The following is a 25148-nucleotide window of genomic DNA, read 5'->3' on the forward strand; positions in this document are numbered from 1 at the left end:
CAAACAGAACATAAATTATAATAGGTATTGGAAGTTGAGTCATCTTAAGTTGACATTTTCAGGGGAGCATACACAGTGAACTTTTCTATTTTATGGGTAATTAAAATCCTATACATATTTTTGAACCTTCTATATCTTAGGTGGAAAGCCAGGAAAATAGGGTCTTGAGAAAAACAAGCCTCTTTCCCAGAAGGGCCCTTCCTGGAGGAGGGAGGGCAAGTGTTACAAGGAGAGGACAAATAAAAGTCCCTGCCTGCCCGTTGCCACGCTCTGCTGCTGGGCTCAGCCAGCTCTTATTCTGAAGAGAGTTCTTACTTCCTTGTTTTCTAAACTGAAACTTGACTGCTCTCTCTGTTGTGTGTTCTTCACTTTGGAATGCAGAATAAACAAGACTAAAGCTAGAGTTGAGACCAGGGGGATCTGGAGACCTGCTGCAGGACATCTGGTGCTCAATACAGGTTCACTTTCTTTAGTTAAAGGGTGCAGAGATGCATTCTCCTCCTGCCAACACCTTTAGCAAGGATTCTGCTTCTGCTTGGCAAGTGTATTGTCTCACTTCCTTCCTATCTCATAAGGGTACTGAAATATTTTTTCTCTTGTTGCTTTTTCTGCTCTAAAAATCATTTAGCTTAAATGACTCTTCTCTCTCCTCCCCCTCTCTCTGTTACTGCTTGTATCCCTAGTTTAATTTGCACTACCATCCAGCCTGTTGGTTTCATTCTTTTCTTTGACCCAAAAGAGCTGAAAGGGCAACTGTGTCTGGTTTGTTGCTTCTGTGACCATTATTTAAAACTTGGAATGGTCAGATTCCTTGTCTTCAGCAAGCTCAAACACCAGGCTTAATTGAAAAGGGGCCACAAATATCTAGGAGAATTTCTTGAATATAGATAGAGCTTTGGATCAAACTGAGCTGGTTTATGTGTAGGGGATAGTCCAGTCATAAAGGGGGACATTTGAGAATGGTTGGCATCTGGAAAGAATGACCCAGAGATTGGTCACTGTTTAATCACTCCATGAAATTTCCCTGGTGATATCTAAAGAAACGCATGATGCCACCTGGAGACTAGAGGATGCATAGGTAAAATGAGAGATGCCTCATCTGAAATGCTGCTTACCTTTCTGATTCATGTTCCCTTTGTTGGGGAATCAGATTCACCTCCATCTCATCAAATGCCCCGCTGGACTGCATCCTAAAGAAGTGGGACAAATTTAACCAAAACTTTACAAAAGGAGGCAACTTATTTTCTTTTGCATTACTACCTGGTACTCCTAAGAACTGGGGATGGAAAGACTTGATATCTGAATGGGAGCCTAAATCCTGAATCTTTGCTACAGTTATTGGCATGCTCTTCAGCGATAACAAATGCAATGAGATCCCTTATGTTTAAGCCTTTTATGTTAATTGCATCATTGTCCTGCTTTATCTACTTTGCATATGAAATAAAAAAGGGGGAAGTCTCCTTTGTCCACATGTGTGCAGTTAAAGGATAATCTACGAATTATGAAACAAGTTTACACACGTGATGTTCAAATTATATTCTTTATTCTCCTTTCTTTTGCTGCAAGGTTTCCAGTTTATATATACGTACAAGCAAAGGTAATTCTCTGGAAATCACAAGTAGCAGAGCTTGAGTTTCTCAGGGTCCAAAAACAGATAAAGCTTGTCCTGAGTGACACTGTCAGTTTCTTTCTGAATCTGGAGAGGCATGGCTAGATGGAAATCTAGGCAACACCTAGGAGACTGAAAGGCTGGTGTAGGAGCTTTAAATTTTAAGAGGGGAGTAGGGGAGTTGGGTGCATGAACTACATTTCTAAGTGTGCTTTCATTAAACTAGGAATAAGTGTAGAGTATTGATAGCTACTTTTAGGATAGAGTTGTAGGTCAACTAGGTTAGCACTTTACCAAGTTGGCTGTGGGAGAATTTAGGGCACTCAATCTCAAATGAGCTTGGACATCCCTTTATCTTTGAAGTTCCAAAATGTGATCTATTTGAAAAACTCCTTTCCTGACTAAGTATTTTGCCAAATAAAAATATTTGTAAGGCATTGACCTCTAAGTTTTATCTCAGGGAATGGAGCAGAGATTTGACTATGGGAATCAAGGTTTTTGATTGTGTGACTAAATTTTCTCATGGGGGGTTCCACAGATTGTGGGAAAGTCACCCAATAAGCGAAAGAACAAGGCATGTTTTTCAGTGTCCACAGTCCTTGTGGGACAAGTAGGTCCAGTTATGAAGCATGTTCTAGTATGTATTATGCATATCAAAACTCCATAGATAAATAAAAAGTAATCTCCCTGACCACTCATAGATATATGTGCCCATTAGACCAAGATGCACCCATGAGATTGCATATACACATTACATGAGAGTACACACTACAATGCAGATATTGTGGAGACACCAAGCTGCTTTAGCCAAAGTAAGCAACAACTTTCAGAGTCAATGTTCTTGCAGACCTTTTCTGGACAGGATTAACCTCCATCAGATAGTCATTCCTCGGATGGGTTTACATCTGAATACTAGTTGTCACCTACTATAACTCCCATGCCCCTGACACTTTTCCTACCAGTTAGACTTTGTTGTTCAGCCAGCTAAGAGCAACATGCCCACAGGTGCTTGTCCACTTCTTTTCTTTGTGGGTCACGAGTGGCCTCTACTGGCTACACCTAATATTGCAACAAAGGGGCCTGGCAGCTTCTTTCCCATTCTCAGGACTCCTTAGCTTGTACACTTCAGGAATGACTAATATTCTAGGTAGGAGTTTCTCCCATTTGCAGTGGGGGTGAGGGAAGTCAACACTGCACCGACATCTGTATTTAGAGATTACTATCAAATTTCAAAACACGCTCAGTCGTAGACACGCTGCAGGAGGGATGAGGAGAAGAAGTCAAATACTTTGATGGTGCTTCATAGTTCTCAGTCCCATTAATAGTGCACCTCAGCTGACATAGGTGGCTGCCGAGGCTGGCCACCTGGTGATGTAAGGTTGGGTTTATAACACACATAGATAAGGTGATGTGGTTAGCTCCTAGCTACTGAGAATGAGGTTTATTTCTGTGGCCTTCAGGTTCTGAGCCAAATCTTCCACTTGAATTTTCAGTCGCTGACACCTTTTGTCTTCTCTTTGTGATTAACTCCTTTGCCCATCTCCCAGGATCCAGGTTCTCCGAATTGAGATTGTTTACTGCTATTAGGCACCCAAGGATGGCTCAATATTAAATAACAGATTAACTATTATGATGGTTGCTGACCAAAATCATCACATCAGAGAAGTCATGGTCTATCCAGAATTCACAACTGGATTCAAGGCTCTCAGGAGCTGTGGGCTTACCCCTTAGTAAGACTGTCAGTCTCTTTTATCTGACAGTGAGCCTAAGTTATGGCTTCTGTGTCTTTTCTCTCACGAGGAATTTGCCTGGTGGTTACAGCAGTGAATACTGTAACCTCAGACTTCCTGTGGGTACCATACTTCAGTCTGCCCATGGTTCTTAGGTGTCCTGTCACCCTATCACTTGCTGTGTGACTGTGAATGTCCTTCCAATTTTTCTCTCTTGGAAAGAAAGTATGTTCTTCATTGTCATACTCTTCCTATTCTCATGTCACATGTAGGTGCCTTCTGAGTTTTTGCTTTAGACAAGAAGTCTTAGACTTAGACTTTCATATTCTAGATAGGCTATCATTTTTAAGGAATGAATGAAACTGATGTCTATACATGGCATCTGTAATTAGCATGACAATTAAATATGAGTTTATATAAATATGAGTATCTAGGAAACTACCTAGGGGGCTTCATTTCAATTGTAAACACAAATGGAAATCTGAAGAGATTTATATGTTATTTGTAGAATTATATCAGAATATTTTGACTTAAAACACCAAATTTTATTTGGTTTTCACTTGTTTATCTCAAGATAAAAATCTAAAGAAGACAAATTTAATGTTTGAACAGAAATAATAAGATAAATATGTGTATGTTGTTATATAAATATCGATAACATAAATGTTTAACCCAGTTGTGCTACAGGAGGCTTATAAAGAAGAAAGTCCATAAGAGTAAGTTTATATGTGTAAAGTTATTTATCATCAAAGGCTATTTATATTTTTTCCTATTCTTTACCTTTAAAGCAAGTTGACATTCTTCGTATGATCTATTTATACCAAAATTTTAAAGCAAAATCCCTAGCTTAAAATATTTATGTTCTTTTATAATAGATGTTTAACAATTTATCTTAAAATATCATAACTTAATAGTGTAAATGTTTATCTAAATTTCTATTTGAGTTGAAATATTTTAATGCTCATTTTTATTACACTTATTTAATGTAGCTATTATATAAGTGTGTACCAGGCAAAGTGAAAACTTATTAGTGGTCATTGACACTCTTTAATTAAACTTGTAAATTTTTAAATTTCAAACATTTTAAATTTCTAAATTTCAAATGTTTTAAATTTAGCTCCAAGTGTATAAATAAATAAAAAATTTCATAATTGTGATGCTAACTTTTACAAACTCTTTGTATTTTTATTGTAGTCTATAATTCAAAGAATGCAAAACTTAAAATGTTCTGTTAGCTGGTGTCATCCACTTAAAATCTTCAAAAATCACTTTTCACGGGACACATGTCTCTTTTACCCAGCACCACTATCTGTGTATCTTCATGTGGTCCTGAGTTGCTCCAGCTGAAATGATTCCTGTTCCTGATTATTTTTGTAACTGACTAAATGATAAAGTCAATTCTGTATCATATAGTATACATTCAGTTATTTCAATATGCAACAAAACTCTTTCTGCATATTGAGATTCAGTAACTTTTGAAAGAGGTTCTGGAAAATCCAATAATACCATAAGAATAGCAAATAATTTTGACCTTTGGAAAGAACCATAAGGACTTTGATCCAATTTACTTTAATTTCTTTTCTTGTAACCTGCCTTTCCTGACTTACTTGGATCAGGATAGCATGTAGGGGTTACAGATATTAGTTTTCTGCATACACTGTGAAGAAGAATTTAATTATTTTTTCTTAAATTGAATTCTCTTGCATTTGGGATATTTAATGTTAATCTTTCCCTAAAAATTCTGTAAGCTCTTTGCCAATGTTCATTTTCTGCCCACAATCAGTCAATTACATCATAAAGAAAAAGTACTACAATTTCTGATGTGTCTGTTCCCTCAATTCAGAATATTTCCAAGTAAATTTATAAATTTTTACTCTGCTTACATGGTACAAATATCCATTCTAAGATGTTATCTTCCTTCTGCTAAAATCCATGTTGAAGAAATCACAGAGGGTCAAATAACCAGAATGCAATCAAACTCTGTATCCGAATGATTCACATGTATATCCTGTAATTTCTTTTCCAACAAAGCCAATTCTCTCTCATCTTCAGCTGATAATTCTCTGAGACTATTTAAGTCCTTGTCACCTTTCAAAGTTTGGAAAAAATTACTTATTTCTGGATTTGTTACTCCAATAGTGGGTTGTAAACAGGCAATGTCCCAGTGGTCTGTGAAAGTCATGAAGAATCTGCAGTTGATCTTTCCTAATTTGTACTTATTTGGATCGATTCTTTTGTAGACCTATTTTATATCCTTAGTAATTAATAGAATCTCCTTCTTGTAATTTTTCATGAATAATTTGCAATCCCCAATAATGCATAATTTTCTTTAATTCTTCAAACACTTTCTCTAGCGTATCTATTTTAATCTGTCAGGAAAATATCATCCATATAATGGTAAACTATAGAGTGAGGAAACTGCTTGCATATCATTTCCAATGACTGATATACAATACAGGGTGGGATATTTAACATTCCCTGTAAGAGAGACAGCCGGTAGGGGCAAATACATTTATTCCAGCACTTGGGAGGCAGCGACAGATGAACCTCTGTGAGTTCAAGCCTAACCTGGGCTACATAAGATTGATCCAGTCTAAAAAAGAAAAGAGGCAAATGGTGGTGACTCACACTTTAATCACAGCACTGGAAGTGATATGGTTGGGTGGAAAGAAGAATACAAGGCAGGATGAAACAGGAGCTGAGGTTTCAGCTGAAGTTTCATAGAATCAATATTCAGTCTTAGGACTTGTGGAGATAGGGTACCCCATTTGGTCTCAGGATTTCATGGAGGTAGGAACTAGTGGCTGGGTGCTTACTTTTCTGATAATTCAGCTTTCATCCCTTAAATTCTGACTCCAGGTTTAATATTAAGATCAATTAGAAATCATGCTACTACTGCCTCCTCCTTTCTGCTCCATGACCATTAGGCAGTAAACAGTAGGACTTAAACAGTAGGCATACAGCAGTATTGGTTAACCATTACTCAGACAATAGCACTAGTTAATCATTTGCTAAGGAGTAGAAATGGTTAAACAGTAGCCAGGATGTAGGAATGACTAACCACCAGAATGGGAGTGACACTTGCTAGTCATGAGACAGGAAGGTATATATGATGCTTCCCATCTTCCACTTTAGGGCAGCGACACCAGAACATCCAGGACGTGCTTAGGCCATGAGTTCCAAACAGCAGTCTGTCAAACTAAACGATGGCCACTTCATTCCTGCCCTGGGTTTTGGCACCTATAAACCCCAAGAGGTAAGAATGCATGGTTCTCAGTATTTCCAGGCTAGCTATTCCATGTACAAGAAGTCAGATATTTAGTCTTGGCCTACATCAGGGCTTGACTGAGTCCCAACCTGGTTATTTTTCCTGTTAAATGGATGTTGGAGCAGTGGCTGCAATTGGTGGCTGTGGGTAGGAGACTAATCTGTTTTCCTGATAGGTTGAGTCAGGATTCTGTCAGAATTCAGTTTTATTCATGCTTGCACTTGTTTTTTTGTGAGCCACCTGGAAGGAAGGCCTAATGGAGAACAAAGGGAAAGCCTAAGGTGTTAGTGTTGTCTATGATGGAGCTACAAGGCACATGCCTCAGAGGCATTGGGACATTTACTATAATTTAGTCAGGGAATTCAGAAATAGGGAGGGAAGATTGTTTATGTTCGCTGGTTTTTCTTGTTTGAGTTTTTCTTGCTTGAGGCAAGGCTCTCTGGTCTTAGCTGAATGTGGCTGTTTTTTTTTTTTTTTTTTTTTTTTTTTCTTTTCTTAGATTTGCTCTTCTGGTCCAGACCTGCCTGTGAATTTAATGTTCTTACTTGGGACCCTTCAGCTCTAAGAGTGAACTTGAAATAAATCTTCTGCCTGTAGGCTCCAGGCTTAAAGGGACATATCCATGACCTAACAATTCTGGGCCCTATGCTTTTCATATGTCTGTGTTTCTCAGCTGGGTAGAAGAGAAGAAAGTCACCAGATAGCATATCAGTGTTCTTGGTAGCACTGACAGGAACTTCTCTGTTTATGTCTACAATCCACAGCACGATATTTCTTTTCAAGAAGGCAAGATCCATGGAAATCCGTGTGATAACTCGGGGTGTCTCCCTGTAGTAATGCAAGAAACAAGTATTTGAGCACTGCCTCACTTTTGTTTTACTGTAGCCTTCTGCTCCACACAGGGAATGAGGCACTTGAGCTAAGTAAGGTCCCCCATATACAAATTCTGAACTGTAGGAGACTTACTGGAATTTATAATATAGCCTTACGATTGGGGAAAGGTGAGCATAGTAAAGATAAATGTAAATTATTGGTCTTCATTAATGCATATTGGGTTTACAGCATGGTGTTCTCCAGAACTGAAACTATCAAGGTATATACTGTTTCTTAACCTAAAGGGAATTTCTTATTTCTAAAGTTCCTGAAACTGGGACAAAGGTTCACTTCCCTTAACTTCAAATTCATCCATTTCTTTCCTATTACATTTATGAATATTTACAAAGATAAAGCTGGAGATACATACAAGATTATTTACTTTTGCAAAGTGACAGAAAGAAAAACAGCAACAGTGTTGGTAACTCACAGAGTGATTTTTATTCTTAGCTAAGTCAGAGGTGGGATTCAGAGAAGGTGGTACAATTCAGAATTTCACTCTCTGTGTTTTATTATGGAAAGAAAACTGTAGAAATTACTAAAATAATCAAAAAAGGCAGTCTGATTTCTTTTTATATATGTTGTATGACTATATGTGTTTGTGTATTTGTGTATGCCAGAGGTTAAAGTCTTCCTCCACTGCTCTTACTTTATTTTTGTGAGATAGGGTGTCCCACTGAGTCGAGAACTCAGTTATTCTGCTAGAAGGCAACCCAGTGATATCCTGGGATCACCCTGAATTTGCTTCCCCAGGCACTGGGATTGCACATGTAAGCCACCATGCCTTACTCTGCTTTTTCATGAGGGCTGAGGTCTAATCTAAGATTCTGAGAGTTGTTAATAAACACTTTATTGATTGAGACATCTTCTCAGTCCACACCTTAAATTCTGTAATAAAGGAATTGTCATATCTTTATCTGAATCTCACAGTCGAGGCAGTGATTTTAGATTTAATTCCAGTCATATCTTTCTAAAGCAAATATCTTTGGATGAAGGGCTGATACGCTAAATGAATAATATCCAACATGATGTTGTCAATTTATTTTTAATGAGAACATATTCCTAGGGTAGATTTTCGTTTCCTGATAGGATTTATGTATGTCAGATAAAGAGAATGGATATGCTGAAAGACAAATATAGGATACTATTGTCTGTTCAAGTTCCTATTATTAACTTAGCTCTGCTTGTTATCTGATATTTTTGCTTTCTCATCCTTTTGGACATTGCTTAGTTTGGGGTCAAAGACAAGTGTCTATGTTATTGTGCTTTGTCCCAAGTAGACTTGTGGTCATTTTGCTTAGTATCACCATACAATAATTGTGTTGACTTTCAAGCAAACATTTGAACCTTTTGTGAGATTGATATTCATAAGTGCCAGTAAGTAACCAGGACTGTGTGGGTATAAAGAGATTCTTGGGTATGAAATTCTTGTTCTTATTTAGAAAAGAAACTCCAAGAAAATGGATTTTGGCCTATTGCCTCAAATGTGGGACAAAAAAATAGGCAAACATGGAACCTGTGGAGATGTTTAGTTTTCTGTGTTATTTATAATATTTCTTAGATATTCATTAATTTTATAGACTAATAGATAGGATTTCAAGTTCTGAGGACTAGGCTCTTGCCTTGTAGTCTGAGGATGACCTTGAAAAAAACAAATTCTTTCTTGCCTAGCAAAGTCCCACCTAAGCTCACTCAGAACATGCATCTTTAAATACCTCTTTTGTTTGTTCCTCTAGGTTCACAAGAGCAAGTCACTGGAGGCTGCCAACCTAGCTATAGGTATTGGGTTCCGCCACATAGATACTGCTTATGCATATCAAGTAGAAGAGGAGATAGGACAGGCCATTCAGAGCAATATCAAAGCTGGCGTTGTAAAGAGAGAAGACATGTTCATCACTACAAAGGTAGCGTGTTTATTTCATGCAAGAGGGTTAATTATTAAAAGATATATAAAGCAGTTAAAATTATATTACTTGATCATAAGTTGGTTAAAGATGTCAGTTGTATAAATGGGTGAAAGAAAGTAACAGTAGATTAAAATCCTTATGAAATTAATTTAGTTATTGACATTATTAGTAGTATGTGTTTTATTTCTTGAGTTACTTCTTTTCGTTGTTCAATAAATGAGCTAACAATAACAAAAATATGTAACTGATTCACATTGTTAAGTCTGAGTACATAAATACTGTGTTAAAGTGAATTATTACTGTTGATTTAGTTTTCTGTCCTGTCTGGTTCCCACAGTCATTAAGTCCCAAGGCAATCACAAAGAGGTTTATGTTAACTATAAATGATTGGCCCATTAGCTCAGGCTTTGTATTAGCTCTTATAATGTATATTATCCCATTATTCTTGTCTATGTTAGCCACATGACTCAGTACCTTTTTCAGCAAGGCAGTCACATATTGCTTCTTCTGTGGCTGCTCAGGACTGCCGAGGAATGGGCTTCCTTCCTTCTTCCCAGAATTATTCTGTTCTCTTTGACCTGCCTCTACATCCTGTCTGGTTGTCCTACCTATCCTTCCTGCCTGGCTACTGGCCAATTAGTGTTTATTTAAAATATAATTGACAGAATATGGACCATTCTCCCACACCACTTCTCCCTCTTTTTTTTTTCTTTTCCTTTTTCTTTATTTTTTTTTTTTAACCAAGGAAAATATCCATAGTCCATTTTTTGGGGGATGTGACATAGTTTTCCAGGATACTTTTTGCTGCTTGGGGGCACTGATAATCTTATGGGGACCTAAAGAAAATTTGTAATTATCATTAAGTCCTGACTGGAGTATCATGTGAGGCTTGATCATCTCAGGCAGCAGTCTTGAATTTGTTCTGGATGCAGAATTCAGACATCCATGCCATCTGCTCCTACCGGAGATTTCTTAGGGGGTCCTCCTTGATCAAACCTGATTTTTCTTAACTTAGAATAAATCCATAGCCTCTCATTTCCTGTGGAAATAAAAGCAAATCCTCTTATCCAAAATAACATATCTTTTGACTTCAATTTTGAAGTCAAGGTATTTTCAAAATATCTATCTTGGATTAATTCAGCAGCATTTATCAATCAATATCTGTTAGCAGCTGTTGCTCTTTTCTCAGCATTCAAAAAATTCAAAGAGAACATAATAGCATACAGTATCCGGGCTCTTGGTGTATTTTTCATCTTTACGTGGCTTTATTTTAACCTCTATTTTTTAATTTTTACTCTTAGTTTTTGGCTTTCTGAGACAGGTTCTCTGTACATCTTTGGCTGTCCTGGAACTCCCTCTGTAGACTAGGCTGTCCTTGAACTCACAGAGATCTGCTTGCCTCTGCCTCCCAAGTGCTGGGATTAAAGGCATGTGCCACCACACCTTGAACTTGCAGAGGTCCTTCTACCTCTGCCTCCCAAGTGTTGGGATGAAAAGTGTATGCTACCACACCTTGAACTCACAAAGATCTGTCTGCCACACCAGATTACAATTTTTCTTCAAGTACAAAAGTAATTCAGTATTAGGATAAATAAGTATCCATGTTTGGGCAATCTATTAACTGATCACAACTTCCTTTCTTCAATTTCTGTAGCTCTGGTGTACTTTCTTTCGACCAGAGCTGGTCCAGCCAAGTTTGGAAAAATCACTGAAGAAACTTCAACTGGACTATGTTGACCTTTACATTATGCATTACCCAGTGCCAATGAAGGTAGGTTATTTTTTCAAATGTACATATTTTTTCATGTGGGCATGGATATCATTTTTATGGATTGCTGAGCAAATTTCTATTATGATTTCATGTAAATTTGTGTTACTAAACTTTTGAGTAGATTCCACAAAGGGCTTACTAGATTATGAAATGAAGTAACCAAGTAATGGTCAGAATTACAGATTAGAAATAACTTCCAGAATTGTATTTACACATCTTTTGAATTTATTTGTGCTACTAGATATTTTCTTGGGTCTTGTGGCAAAAGTGGCCCAAGAGCAACCTCAAGGTCTTGGAACATTGTGGCCATCATTGGCTCATATGCCTGCCCTTGGGCCCACAGGCATTCATACTTATCATTTATCTTGGGAAGGATTGATATAAATTCTTGCTGGTGGTCAAGGCCATGCAATGACTGTGCTTCCCAATGAATATGAAACATTTTTGTTTTTTTTCTAAAAAATGAGTAGACAAAAGAATACAAGTCAACTAGGAGAGCTCAGTTTGTTGTTTGAAAATATTATCTAGGTGCAGGAATTGTGTGTGTGTGTGTGTGTGTGTGTGTGTGTGTCTGTATATAACAACAATTAAAGAGAGGCCATGAATTTGAGAGACAGCAGGGGCATACATAGTAGCTGTTATACTGAGAAAAGGGAAGAAAGGAAATAACGTAATTTAGTATAATTTCAAAAATAAGAAGAAAAATACAAGAAAGAAAAATTTTAATGATTCCTATAGGTAAAATAAGAGAGTATAGCAAAACAGGGCTCCTAAAGATAAGTTTTTCAACTCCTCATACCTTTCACTTATAAGCTCAGTGTGTAAGATGGTGATTCTCTTCCTCTATGTTTGCTTACTGTCTTATTTCAAAGATAGTCCTTATCTTTTAAAGAAATTATTTGTTTGATATTTTTGGGTGTATTATTTGTATGTCTGTGCAGTAGTGTCTTTGGAGATCAGAAGATGGCACTAGGCCACATGGGTTGGCTGACAAATTGTTCTCACCAAACATTTAGGTGTTGACAATTGAACCCAGGTTTCTCTGAAAGAGAAACCAGTGCTTAATCAGTAAGTTATCTGTCAGGGTCCTCCAGGATATTCTTAAAAACATTACTAGAGGTGAGACACGTGTCTATGTGAGATTTCTTCAAAAAAAAAAAAAAACACTTCTCTTCCAGCCAGGGGATAATGATTTTCCAGTAGATGAACACGGAAAATCGCTATTGGACACAGTGGATTTTTGTGCCACGTGGGAGGTGAGTACTTTTCAAAGAGACGGTAAATCAAGATGAGGGAGGGAGAATCAGATCATTTTCTCATGGGTATAGAAATTCATTTATATGCATACATATTTGCTGGAGTGAAAGGAGAGGAATGCATTATTAAAATATACGGGAGGGAAAATGAAAAAGTATTCAGGATAATATGAAAATGTGTTATTTTGCCACCTTATGTAGTAGCATCATCAATTTACTAATGATGTCATAGAAACTCCTCCTTGACGGACACCATATTCACCATTATGACCATTATCTCGATTCTTCATATTTAAGTTCTATGATCACTTGGGTGATACATTCCTCCCATATTTTTAGTGTTTAGGATCAAACTTAGGGTCTTTTACTCAAGGTAAGTATTCTAATTCGGAACTACATGTCTAGCTCTTGACAGTTTTCTTGTAAATGCTCCAACTTCTCTTTATACTGATGTAATGAATTGAAAGTATGACACTTTATAACCTTTTTTTCATCACCAGGCATTGGAGAAGTGTAAGGATGCAGGATTGGTCAAGTCTATTGGGGTGTCCAACTTCAACCACAGGCAGTTAGAGAGAATCCTGAATAAGCCAGGACTTAAGTACAAGCCTGTCTGCAATCAGGTAAGGATTCTCATTCTCTCCCCATCTCTAATGCGTTTCCCCATTCTGCACTTCTAACACTGTTCTATTGCACTCTTCTCAAATGATTTTTATACTGTGGAAAAGACGATTCTGAGAGCAGTATCACTGTTTCAAAAGACATCGGGGATTCTAAACTTTCGCTTGTGCTCTTAAGTATTGGTAAGAATGGGGACACGGTATATAACCCCACTTACGGAGGATGTATAGCTTTAAAGCTGGTCCAGCAGGCAGAAGCTGAGGGCAGAGGAAAGTGGTCTCCCCTTTAACTGAGGGTAGCAGTAGGCATAGAATACTTTTGCTGAAAGACTGAGCTTAGAAATCACTCCGTGAACAGGAATTATGTGGAACTTAGGTGCTTCTCTCTGTCTTACTATTATCCTTCCTCATGATTTTATTAGTTTTAGCAACTAACATTTTTACCCACTGAACTGCCTTGTTGACCACTAGCCGTTTTTTTTGACACAAAAACTTGTCCTGACACAAGTTATTAACAGAACCTTCCAAAATTAGTTCTTTTGTCTTTCAAGAAGAATTGCAACAGTTTGATCTTTTAAATTTAAATGTGATATTGCATATAATTTTCTTAGTCTGCCTTATTGACTTTAAACACTTTTATTTGTCTTAATTTGATCATTTGATATAATCTAATCGCTATTATATTCTTTCACAGGTTGAATGTCATCTGTATTTAAACCAGAGTAAGCTGCTGGATTACTGCAAATCAAAAGACATTGTTCTGGTTGCTTATGGTGCTCTGGGAACCCAACGATACAAAGAATGGTAATTGGATGAAGAGTATTTGTGAAGCAAGACTGTCAATGAGCATCACGCTACTCAGTTTTCAAGTAGAGTGAGCTGTCTTTAAGAGAACCATGTGAAGCAGAAACTGGTAGCTCAGGGACTTCTATGTGGCCCTGGAGTCTTTTTTGTCTTCTGACTTCTCTAATATACACTTCTGAGAAGAGTAATCTTAGGGAGAAAGGGTTGACTATGGTTCACAATTCTAGGGTACAGAACATAACAGCAGGCAAGACAGGGTGTCAGAAACTGGAAGCAGGGGATTTCTTCACATTGCAATCAAGAAGCAGAGAATGACAAATGAATACTAATGATCTGATCATTTTTTTTCCTTTTATACTTTCCAGGATCCCTTGCTTGTTCGCACCCATAATTAAAATGGGTTTTCCTATTCATAACAAGATAATCTCTCACAGTCATTCTAGAGGCTGATCTTTCTGATGATCCCAGAATTTGTCCAGTTGATAATTATATATAACCATCATGTCTAGTCTAGAATGCACTCTCTATTGTGTTTTGCAGCACCATAACCAACCCAAAATCTTGGCCTCTTGAGCTTATTTCTGCTTTTCTACTAGGGTGGATCAGAACTCTCCAGTTCTCTTGCATGATCCAGTTCTTTGTGATGTGGCCAAAAAGAACAATCGAAGTCCTGCCCTGATTGCTCTGCGCTACCTGCTTCAGCGAGGGGTTGTGCCCCTGGCCCAGAGTTTCAAAGAAAATGAGATGAAAGAGAATTTGCAGGTGATGAGCTCTGTTTCTTAGGGTTGTTACTTAGTATCTTCTGTATGCTTTAGGGTTGTTACATAATATCTTTGAACGCTTTCTTCCTTTAAATCTCTGTGAAATTTTTTGATATGAAACCTATATTTCTAGCATTTTCTGTACATATGAACTTTCAGGTGCATGAGAAATGTTTTGCCTATGACATAAACAACAGCATGACTTGACAGAGTTAGTGTTGGAGATGATTTAGAATTTCCTTTGCCTTGTCAGCCAAGTATTGCATGTATCTTTTCATGGACCTTTTCTGTATGTTCTGAAATGAGGGATCTGGACTGGGTAATTTTGATTCTAGACATTTCTATGGTTTTAATTTTATTTAATTACATGTTCAGATATTCTAATACACACACTTACACACACACACACACACACACACACACATACACGCACGCGCACACATGCACACACACTGATTAATTATAAGTTTATGTTTCTCCTTACCCAGGTTGATTTTTTCAAAATTTCAAACAAACTTTTTTATACTATAAAATGTTAGTAATTAATAAAAAAAACCATTCTCAATTAGAAGTTTATTATGAATAACAATTCTTTACCTTAGTGTTCTTCTATTTAAAAAATTGCTTTACTTTAGCCTGGACTCAGGGAAAATCATCTGTTTATGCTAAGTTGCTTCTCATATATTTAAGGAACAATTGTACATTTTTGAGGACAATGAGGCCTCTTAAACTCAGTAGACTGATTGAGCTTCTCCCCAGTTCCATACTGGTTTCATACAATGGCAAATTTCCCAGTTTTTACCTCTACATTTAGTGGTGTTGGAGGTCCTCCTGTCTTTGTGTCCCTTACATTGGTTAATAAAGAAACTGTTTTGGGCCTGTTAATAGGGTAGAACTTAGGTAGGCAGGGAAGACAGAATTGAATCCTGGGAGGAAGAAAGTAGAGTCAAAAGATGCTATGGATCCTCCACCTGAGACAGAGGCTGGCTAGAAGTTTATCTGGTAAGCCACTGCCACATGCAGAGATTTAATTAATACAGTTTTCTGTGTGGTTATTTCAGAGCTAAGCTAGCCAGGCGGCGGGAACATGCAGCCCTCTCCATGTAATAATTTATCCCTAAACCCAGACAGTGAGAAGCCTTTTGTGACAAACACATGGTTAACACATCATTGCTTCTGTGAAGTTCAAATGTCCAGTGCGAGTTACACAGCAGCAAAGACTCAAATGGTTGGAATTAGAAATCGCCTCAGTTTGTAAAGGTGTTAAAAACACTTCAGCAGTGTGTAGATGAAGTGTGGATCGGTTCCCCAAAGCCAGTCAAAGCATTAAGGACAACCCTTGTTCCCAATGTGAGGGGTCCCACAAATACAAAAAGCTACACAAATGTCACATATGTGTAGAGGACCTCAATTCGTCCCATGAAGGATCCCTGGTTGTCAGTTCAGATTCGGAGAGCACCAATGAGCCCAGATTAGTTGTTTCTGTGTGTTTACTTTTGATGTCCTTGACCCTCCTGGTTCACATAATCCTTCCTCCCTCTCTTAAGCAGGATTCCCCTAGCTCTGCTCAATGCTTAGCTATATGTCTCTTTGTCTGCTTCCACCAGTTACTGGATAAAGGTTATCTGATGACCACTGGGATGGTCAAGAACCTTTGAGACTAGCAGAATATCACTAGCGGTATTATTTTGACTTTGTCTTCTCCGAGTCATATTTGGTTCTATCCTAGGTCTCTGGGCATTTCAACCTCTGGGTTCTGGTGCTGCAGGCAGTGTCAGGAGTGGGCTCACTGTTGTTGTTTGTGTCTGAGGCTGGACTGGCTCTACTTGGTCAGTCCCACAATTTCCCTTTCAGCCCACCCATGCGCTTTCCATAGGCAGGCCCGACTGTAGGTCAAAAGTTGTGTGGCTTGGCTGGCATCCCAATCCCTCCACTAGAAAGTCTACCCCAGTCACAGGAGATGGCCAGTTCAGTCTAAGAATCCATCCTTGCTAGGATCCTTAGCTGTGGTTATCCTGTAGATTCTCGAGTTTCCCTTTCACCAGGTTTGGCCTGATCCAGAAACGCACCCCACCAATCGTCTCTTTCAATACTCTCCCCTCTATCTACTCCTACTCAGACCTCTTATGTTCCCATCTCCACTTATCCTAGTCTGCCTGATCATTCCTATTTCTTCTTCACTAGGAGACCCATACCTCCTTTCTTGTACACTCCTTGTTACCTAGCCTCTTTACATGCGTGAATTGTATCTTGGTTATCCTTTTTTTAAAATTTATTTTTCCATTCAAAAATTTACATTTTCTCCCCTCCTCCCAATCCCCTCTTGCTCCCTCACTCACCCTCCTTCCTCACCCACCCTCCTCAAGAGAGGGCAGGGAACCCTGCCCTGTTGGAAGTCCAAGTCCCTCCCCGCTACAACCAGGCCTAGAAGCTTTGCAATCAAATGGACTAGGGTCCCAAAAAGCCATTACATGTAGTAGAAACAAGTCCCAGTACCTTTATCAATGACTTCTCAGTCAGCCCCCATTGTCAGCCACATTCAGAGATTCTGGTTTGATCACATGTTCTTTCAATCCCGATCCAGCTGGATTTGGTTAGATCCCATTAGAACACGCACACTGTCTCAGTGGGTGAACCAACCCCTCCCGGTCCAGACTTCCTCGGTCATCTCCTTCCTCCTTCTGCTCTTCAACTGGACCTTAAGGACTCAGTCCGTTGCTCTGATGAGGGTCTCTGTCTCTATCTTCATCTGTTACCGCACAAAGATTCTATGGTTATATTCTATGGTAATATTATATGGTGATATCTATGGTGATATGGTGTGGTAGTGGGGAAATGTCCCGCGCTACCGTCTCGCCCGCAAGAACGATGCGGGACACTTAGGATTCTTCTGCGGTAAAGCTTTATGCGTCTTGAGAGGGAGAGCATAAGCTTACATGGCGGAGACCCAGAATGAGGGGAACCCAGCCCTTATAAAGGAAACAGTCCTCGCTTCTGACGTGTCACTCTTGGATTGGTCCGCTGCCCATTATCCCAGATGATGCCTCGGAAGTAGGCAGGGACGCAGCGGTAGAGAGTTACCAAGCACGTGCGCTGGGATTAAAGGCGTGTGCTACATCACCTTGAACTCACAGAGATCTACCTGTCTCTGCTTCCCAGGCATAGGGGCCAAAGGCGTGTACTACCACGCCTTGAGGTCACAGAGGTCAATCTGCCTCTGCAGCCCAGGCATCAGGACTAAAGGCGTGTACCGCCACACCTTGGGGTCACAGAGGTCAATCTCTACCTTTGTTCCTTGAAGCAATGGAGAATGTGGTCCGGCCCTCCACAGGGAAAGGCCAGTTCAGGCACCCTCTCCTCTGCTGTCTAAGAACCTAGATGGGGACACCTGGGACCCTCTCTAGAGACAAGTCTTCTGCCAACCCTAAAATGGCTCCCTTTAGTTAGATATCTTCTTTCCTGCTCCTTTATCCGCCCTTCCTTCATCTCCACCCTCCCACTCTCACAAGCTTTCTCCAGTTTTTCCTTTCTCCCTTCTCTCTCCCCACTCCCTTTCCCCCACCCACAGCCCCACCCCTACCCCCATCACCATGCTCCCAACTTTTGCCCGGCAATCTTATTTGCTTCCAATTTCCCGGAGAATCAATATATGATTTTATTTGACTTCTCTAGGCTAGCGGGGCTTAATGTCCTTTGCTTATGACTAGAGTCCACTAATGAGTGAGTACATACCAAATTCATCTTTTTGGGTCAGGGTTATCTCACCCAGGATAGTGTTTTCTATTTCTATCCATTTACATAGCATGGTTATCCTTTACAGCTCATACTTACTTATAAGTGAGTGCATTGCCTTGTGCAGCCTTTAACACAAGGGGAGGATTTTAGTCCTTCCTTAACTTAATATGCCACGCTTCGTGGTCACCCATGGGTGGCCTGTCCTTTTTTGAACAGAAACAGGAGAAGTGAATTTATGGGTCAGAAGAGAGCTGGAGAGGGAAGGGAATTGGAGGAGGTGAGGGACGAGAATCTGCAGTCAGCAAGTAAAATAAATGAATAAATTTAATTAAAAATGATATTAGACCAGAGCAGCAATAGAACCAAAGGTTCCTCTGACACTCAAGCCTGGCAGACAGCTACAACTGCCTCACTGTTGTAGGCAATAATTGCCGGTGTTCCTTGACATTCTGCTGGAGAAGGTGAATAAGCTCATTTTTGTAATAAATGCCTATAGAAGTGTGTAGAAGTGCACAGGTGTGAGCAGTTGATGATTTGTAAATTTACACATACTTTTATACATACAGTCAATAAATATATATGTCAAACATATATGATAAATAATATATTAAATACATGTAATATTCCTCACATATAAACATATATGACATAGCATGATATACATGATCATTTGAAAATAATATGTATATGATCATTGGACAATGATATACATACATACACACACACACAAATGAACATTGGTGGTTCAAGTGTAGAAATCTAACAATGGAATAATTTGTAAATCTAGGTAGTGAATAAAAAGATGTTGTATTTTCTCAAAAAATAAAAAAGTGTGAATTATGTGTTTGCTGCATATACATAGTCTCACTAGTGATTGTTATGCAGATTCAGAAGAGTTTGCTGAATTGCCTTCTCCCAAATATTTCTTGTTTTCATTCTCTTTTTATTACTTAATGAAAGAAGACACCTGGTGGAGTCTTCATGTTTTTACTTTGTGGTTGAGCATCACATCCTATCACTTGTCAGGCAAGAGTTTCCTTCACTAGTTTACCAGAGCTTTGTGTCATTCGCCCCTAAACTCTTCTCAAAATGTATTTTTTATATGTGGTAAAATATTTATCCAGAAGGATATATGTAATTTTAAACAAATTATTCAGAGTAATTACATTTATGAGGTCTTTCCTCTGTTCATTTTATTTACTTACTCCCATTACCCAAATTATGTTTCTTGATAGATTTATCCATTGTTAAACTGTTGATAAATCTCCTTATCCTACCCTCCATGTTCCTCTGTGCCTGTATTTTTGTTTGTTCATTTGTTGTTTGTTTAGTTTTTTGAGACAGGGTTTCTCTGTAGCTTTGGAGCCTGTCCTGGAACTAGCTCTTTTAGACCAGGCTGGCCTCGATCTCACAGAGATCTACCTGTTTCTGCCTCTCAAGTGGGATTAAAGGCATGCCCCTCCACCACCCAGCCTGTCTCTGTATTTTTAATGCTCCTAAGGACTTACCCTGCATGTGTTTAAGATATGAGCAATTATTTTTTTTTTCATTTGTTTTATTTTTCTTCTTCTTGTTTTTTCAAAGCTGAGGATTGAACTCAGGGTCTTGCACTTGAGAGGCAATCACTCTACCACTGAGCTAAATTCCCAAATCTCAGCCTACTAAATGCTCAAAAAAAAATCAGGCCTCTGTACCACAAGTGTGATGGTCAGCATTATAGTCACACCCAGCTTGAATCATTAAACTGGAGAATAAAGTTTAAACACCTCTATCCTAGATCTGAGTGTGTAGCTCCTATTCTATTGAGAATGGATGAAATCAGTATATGACTTCCAGAGAGTAAAGGGTTTCTGTCTTTTATTTAGTTTTCTTCATTTTGGGTGTTTCAAGTGACCACATTGTAATAAATCCCCAAGTGGTGATGAAGCCATTGCAGGGGATGATGACATTTAACTTTTAGATGTAAGAGCCACGTTTAAAATACTTCAGGCTAATTACTGTTCATTTTGGGTGAAAGAACTTTGCTCCACAGTATACATTAGTTTGGTTGTACTTGGAAAACAGTCTTTCATATCGTTCCTGCTGTTAATAAAATTTACATCAAGTTTTTTTCCCTTTTGTGGAGAAGTGATAGTTCTTTTATTTTCCCCAAAGAAAACATGTGGTTTATTCTATATTTCATGACTGGGGCAGAAATCATAGTGCTTTGGATAATTTGTTACATTTAAGGTAATCAATAGCAGCAGCAGTAGCAACACATACCCTAAAATATTTAAACATATTTAATAGAACTTATGCATCTTAAGTCTTCCTATAAGTTAGGTAATGGAAAAAAAATAAAGGGGAATGTAAAATTAATCTAACGATGTACTGATTTTCTCTGGTTTGATGTCTGTACTTCTTGTCTTTTTGTTTTTAATTTATTTATTAAAAATTTCCACCTCCTCCCATTTCCCTCCCCCTCCATCTCTTCCTCCCTTTCCAGTCCTAAGAGAAGTCAGGGTGCCCTGCCCTGTGGGAAGTCCAAGGCCCTCCCCCCTGCATCCAGGTCTAGGAAGGTGTACATCCAAACAGACTAGGCTCCCAAAAAGCCAGTACATGTAGTAGCCATTATCATTGGCTTCTCAGTCAGCCCTCATTGTCAGTCAAATTCAGAGTCCGATCTGAGCTGGACCGGGACTGAATGAGCATGAGGTGATAGTTCTTTTATTGAAATTTTGCCATTAACGTCTTAGGATGTGAACACATTTTATAACTAACCTCTTCCTGAGATTTTTACCTACTGGAAATTCTTAACCAATTATATTATTTCCTTTATTTTGAAAATGATTTGGCTGCTTTCTATTAGATTGTTTGTGATATTTTCTGTAATCATAGTTCATCTAAACACAGCTTATTTTTTTGAACATTAAAGTTTGTAATCTAAAGATAGATTCCCATTTTCAGTGAACTTAAAGAGCTAGCACAGTCTTTCCCTTCCTTATATTGGAAGGAGCTGTTGCCAAAGTGAGCAGGTGGCTGCTTCTTGTTGTATAATGGGAATGTGCTTTGGACAAGGAGGTCAGTGTTTATTATGACATTTTGTCAGTCCCCAAAGGATTCTATTCCGTTCTAGAAGTCTAAAATATGTAATTTGAAATTCTTAATAAAATTGGATCTAATTTAAAAAATGATGTGAACAATTGGTGAAAAATTTTTTGAAGTTGAAGTGTCTCAAATTTTAGAATTTGGACAAATCTTTACATACATCATGTTGAAAAAAGCAATTATTACATTTTAATGATTCATTGACGGAATAAGTATAAATATAAAATAAAACATATAAATATAAAATGTAACTCTCCATGCAAATTGCTGTTTGTTTGATGTATTTCAATTTTTTTTTTTTAGATTTCTTGGAAACTACTTACATGGTGCTGTGGCCTTTAATGTTATGTTAAATGTATTGTTTTTGTTTGTTTCTTTGTTTTTGTTTTTTTCTCAAAATAACTATGAAATTTCCTTTTGTCTATAGCATTCTACAATTTTAATATATCTCAAGAACAATTTTCTTTCATTATTACTTGGTTTTTAATAACCATGAAAGCTTTAGTACACAATGTTCATCATTTTTAGGAGCATACATACTAATCACATTGCTTTTGAGGTATAAACTCTGATTTATTCAAATGCTAAAACACTTGTTTTTTTCTGAAGGTTTTTGAATTTCAGTTGTCTCCTGAGGATATGAAAACCCTTGATGGCCTGAACAAAAATTTTCGATATCTTGCAGCTGAGTTGTAAGTAATGTTGATAAACACCTCACCTCAGTTTATTTCATGTCCAAGTATCTGCCTTCCTTTTCCATTCATGATGGTTCAGACACCAAATACCCTATTTGTCCTTAGCAAGTTTCCCATGGAGATAGGTAATACAACATTTGTTTCTGAGTTTTTGAAAATGTGAATTTGTCATTTTAAAACATGGAGAAGGTTTTCAATTCATGCTTAAAGTAAGAAAAAAACCTTTTAAGAAAAGCACTACTGCTTGGGAGAATTAATAACTAGTTAATGATCTTTAGTTTTTTTCTTCCTCTATGGTTACAAAATTTGATACTAGAAATAGGTTATGAATTACAAAGACTTCATAAGTACTTATAGGTGCATATTCTTTTATCTTTCTGCTTATCTATCTATCTATCATGTATCTATCTATATCTATCGTTTATCTATATCTTCTCTTGTTGGAATTTTATTTCTCAATATTAATAAATATGATAATGCTTGAAGGAGGTTTAAAAAATCTACAATACCATGTAAGTTGGTATATATATATATATATATATATATATATATATGCATTGTTAAGATTTTTGTTAGTATATAGCAGAATAAAGTCAATGAAAATATACAACTCAATGAGTCAATCATTGTTGCAAATAATAAATAATTCTTGCCAACTTTAACAATTAATTATTTTTATCAATGCATATTTTGGAATGTTATTTATATAGAGAGGTCTACAAATTATACAGTTATCTCCTTGTATATGGAAGACCATCTTAAAATTCTGTAACTGAATCTAATACATTACTTCTTAATTGATGGGTCGTGAGTGAATAGTTAATGGATTATTAATAATAAATGGTAGTGAAAGCAGTAGACATAGTGATACTTTAATGTATATTAAGATATTTTTGTGTTGATCTTTATGTACAGTTACCTTGAACTAAAGATGACTTATACCTTTCTTCTTTCTCAGGAGACTAGAGTTGGGAAGGATTTTTAGCTCTTCATTGACTGATTCATAGATGAAGCTAAGGGAGTTGAATGTTAATGAATACAGGTCTTTGCATGTTCTTTTCAAGATCAAGGGACATAACTGAAAAATAATTTATAAGTGACATTTTACAAACATTTCTTATACATACTTGTATATGATGCCAAGGATATCACCTTCTACAACTGATCAGGGAACAAAATGATTCACTTTTACCTTGAGAGTATCTTCCTAGATGTCACAAATTCCACTGTAGAAATTGATAAAACAGCATGTGTTTGTTTTTATTTCCTATGTTAGATTTGCTTACCAGACTGAATAACCATTTTCTGAGAAATATTGACATGGGGGGGGCTGTCAGTCACACCAGGGTCTATCTAAGATGTATGAATTAGCTTTTTGGAGTCCATTCCCTAAAGTGGAATACCTTGCTAAGCCTTGATAAGAGGGCTAAGGGGAGGGGATTGGTCCTGTCTCAAGTTGATATGCCAGACCTTGTTGACTCCCAAAGTAAGGCCTTAATGCCTCTGAGGAGTAGATGGGTAGGTGGAGAGGCAGGAGAAGGGGAGGGAGTGGAGGAAGAACTGGGGTTGGTATGTAAAATGAAAAGTAATTTTTAATAAGAATTAAGAAAAAAGAAGAAAATTCAAAAATACAAAAATTATAAATAAAAATTAGGCAACAGAGCCAAAAAAGAAAGAAAGAGAATAAAAAATACTTTGAAACTGAGGTTTGAGTATCATTGCCAAAATTTTAATTACTTACATGTAAGGATTTTTGTTTGTTTGCTTTGTTTATTTTGTTTTGAGAGAACATGAAGATTTGCGTATGTTTCAAATAACATGCAAGTAAAAATAAAATATTCTGTTCTCTGTAATAAAGGAATGGTTCTCAACAACAACAACAAAAAAGAATATCACCTTTTTCAACTAATCAGCAAATAAAACAATTAACTTTCTCCTCAATAGTGACATCTTAAATGTCACAGTTTACATTGTAATTATGGATCAAACAGTTCATGTTTGCTTTTATTTCCTATTTCAGTTTGACAGACCACCCTGAATATCCATTTTCGGAGGAATATTAACATGGGGACCTAGTCATGACTGCCTGAAGTCACTGTGTGCAGTGATGTTGGTGATATAACTCAGATGCTGTTTGGTGGATGCCTCATTTCCAGTCAACCTAAACTGCTTAGTGACTCTCACATTCAACTATAGCTCCACCTTTTGGTCTTGAAGGAAAAGGATTTAATTTTCATGATGCCTCAAAATAAATATAACATATTTTCTCAAATGAACAAAAAAAATTTGTTTGTTTTTTAATGAATCATTATGACACAAAACTGGTTTTGTTGGAAGTCTGTGGTTGGTATTTGGAGATGATGATTTCCAATTTATAAACCTTTCAGACTTGGGCTATGTGACTTTTCCAGACGAGGGAATGACTCTCAGCAGTTGTCTATGAGTCAGCGGTCCTCTAGGTCTGAGTCAACAAGAAAATTCTGCACACATTCTGTGATTCTCAGTCTGGAAGATGAGACACCCATAGGAAGGTTGACCAACAATTCCCAGACTCTCTCTAGTTGCTTAGCATCAGAGTCTCGGAACTGGAGAGTGAAGCATCTCTGAAATAGGTTAGGCTAAAGAGGGGACATGAGAACCAGCGTAGGAGCACCTTTAAACTCAGGATGGGAGACTTCAGTCGATCATAGGTTTACCTAGAAATAATGCCAAGTTTGTTTTTTCAGAACTTTTTTCTTTTTCTTTTCTTTCTTTTTTAGAAATATAATCAGATCTTGAAAACAAAAGGAGTTTTTCACAAAGTTAATCCATTGATGCAGCAGAGTTATTCCTTGCATTATTTTTGAAAAAAAATAAACAAAGAACCAACTTTAATTTTAATACATTTAGAAATACTTATAAGAATTGTGATACATTGGTCAGTGTGGTCTGTGAATGCCTGAAAATTTAGTGTGTAAAGATATCAACACCATGTTGGAGTAGCAAACATCAAGTTTTCACATGGGAACATGAGAAACCCCATGTAACCTAGG

The 25148-nt window shown here is 37.5% G+C and overlaps 1 protein-coding gene across 3 annotated transcripts; it reads left to right on the forward strand.

The window, feature by feature from the left end:
• The first annotated feature begins 302 nt into the window (after positions 1-302).
• LOC125417302 (aldo-keto reductase family 1 member C13) lies at positions 303-24405 on the forward strand. Of its 3 annotated transcripts, none has more exons than XM_087896405.1 (10): positions 303-458; positions 6475-6595; positions 9217-9384; positions 11042-11158; positions 12337-12414; positions 12915-13037; positions 13729-13838; positions 14435-14600; positions 22031-22113; positions 24137-24405. In XM_087896405.1, the coding sequence occupies exons 2-10, from the start codon at positions 6512-6514 to the stop codon at positions 24177-24179; spliced, it is 972 nt and encodes a 323-aa protein (XP_087752531.1). In that variant the 5' UTR covers positions 303-458; positions 6475-6511; the 3' UTR covers positions 24180-24405. The 3 variants fall into 3 exon arrangements, with proteins under 3 accessions (XP_087752531.1, XP_087752533.1, XP_087752532.1); XM_087896407.1 differs by having other exon boundaries at positions 306-445; XM_087896406.1 differs by having other exon boundaries at positions 348-538.
• Positions 24406-25148: the final 743 nt, after the last annotated feature.

The sequence above is a fragment of the Myodes glareolus genome, chromosome 14 (genome assembly GCF_982192425.1).
Source record: "Myodes glareolus chromosome 14, mMyoGla1.1, whole genome shotgun sequence".
Taxonomy (NCBI): domain Eukaryota; kingdom Metazoa; phylum Chordata; class Mammalia; order Rodentia; family Cricetidae; genus Myodes; species Myodes glareolus.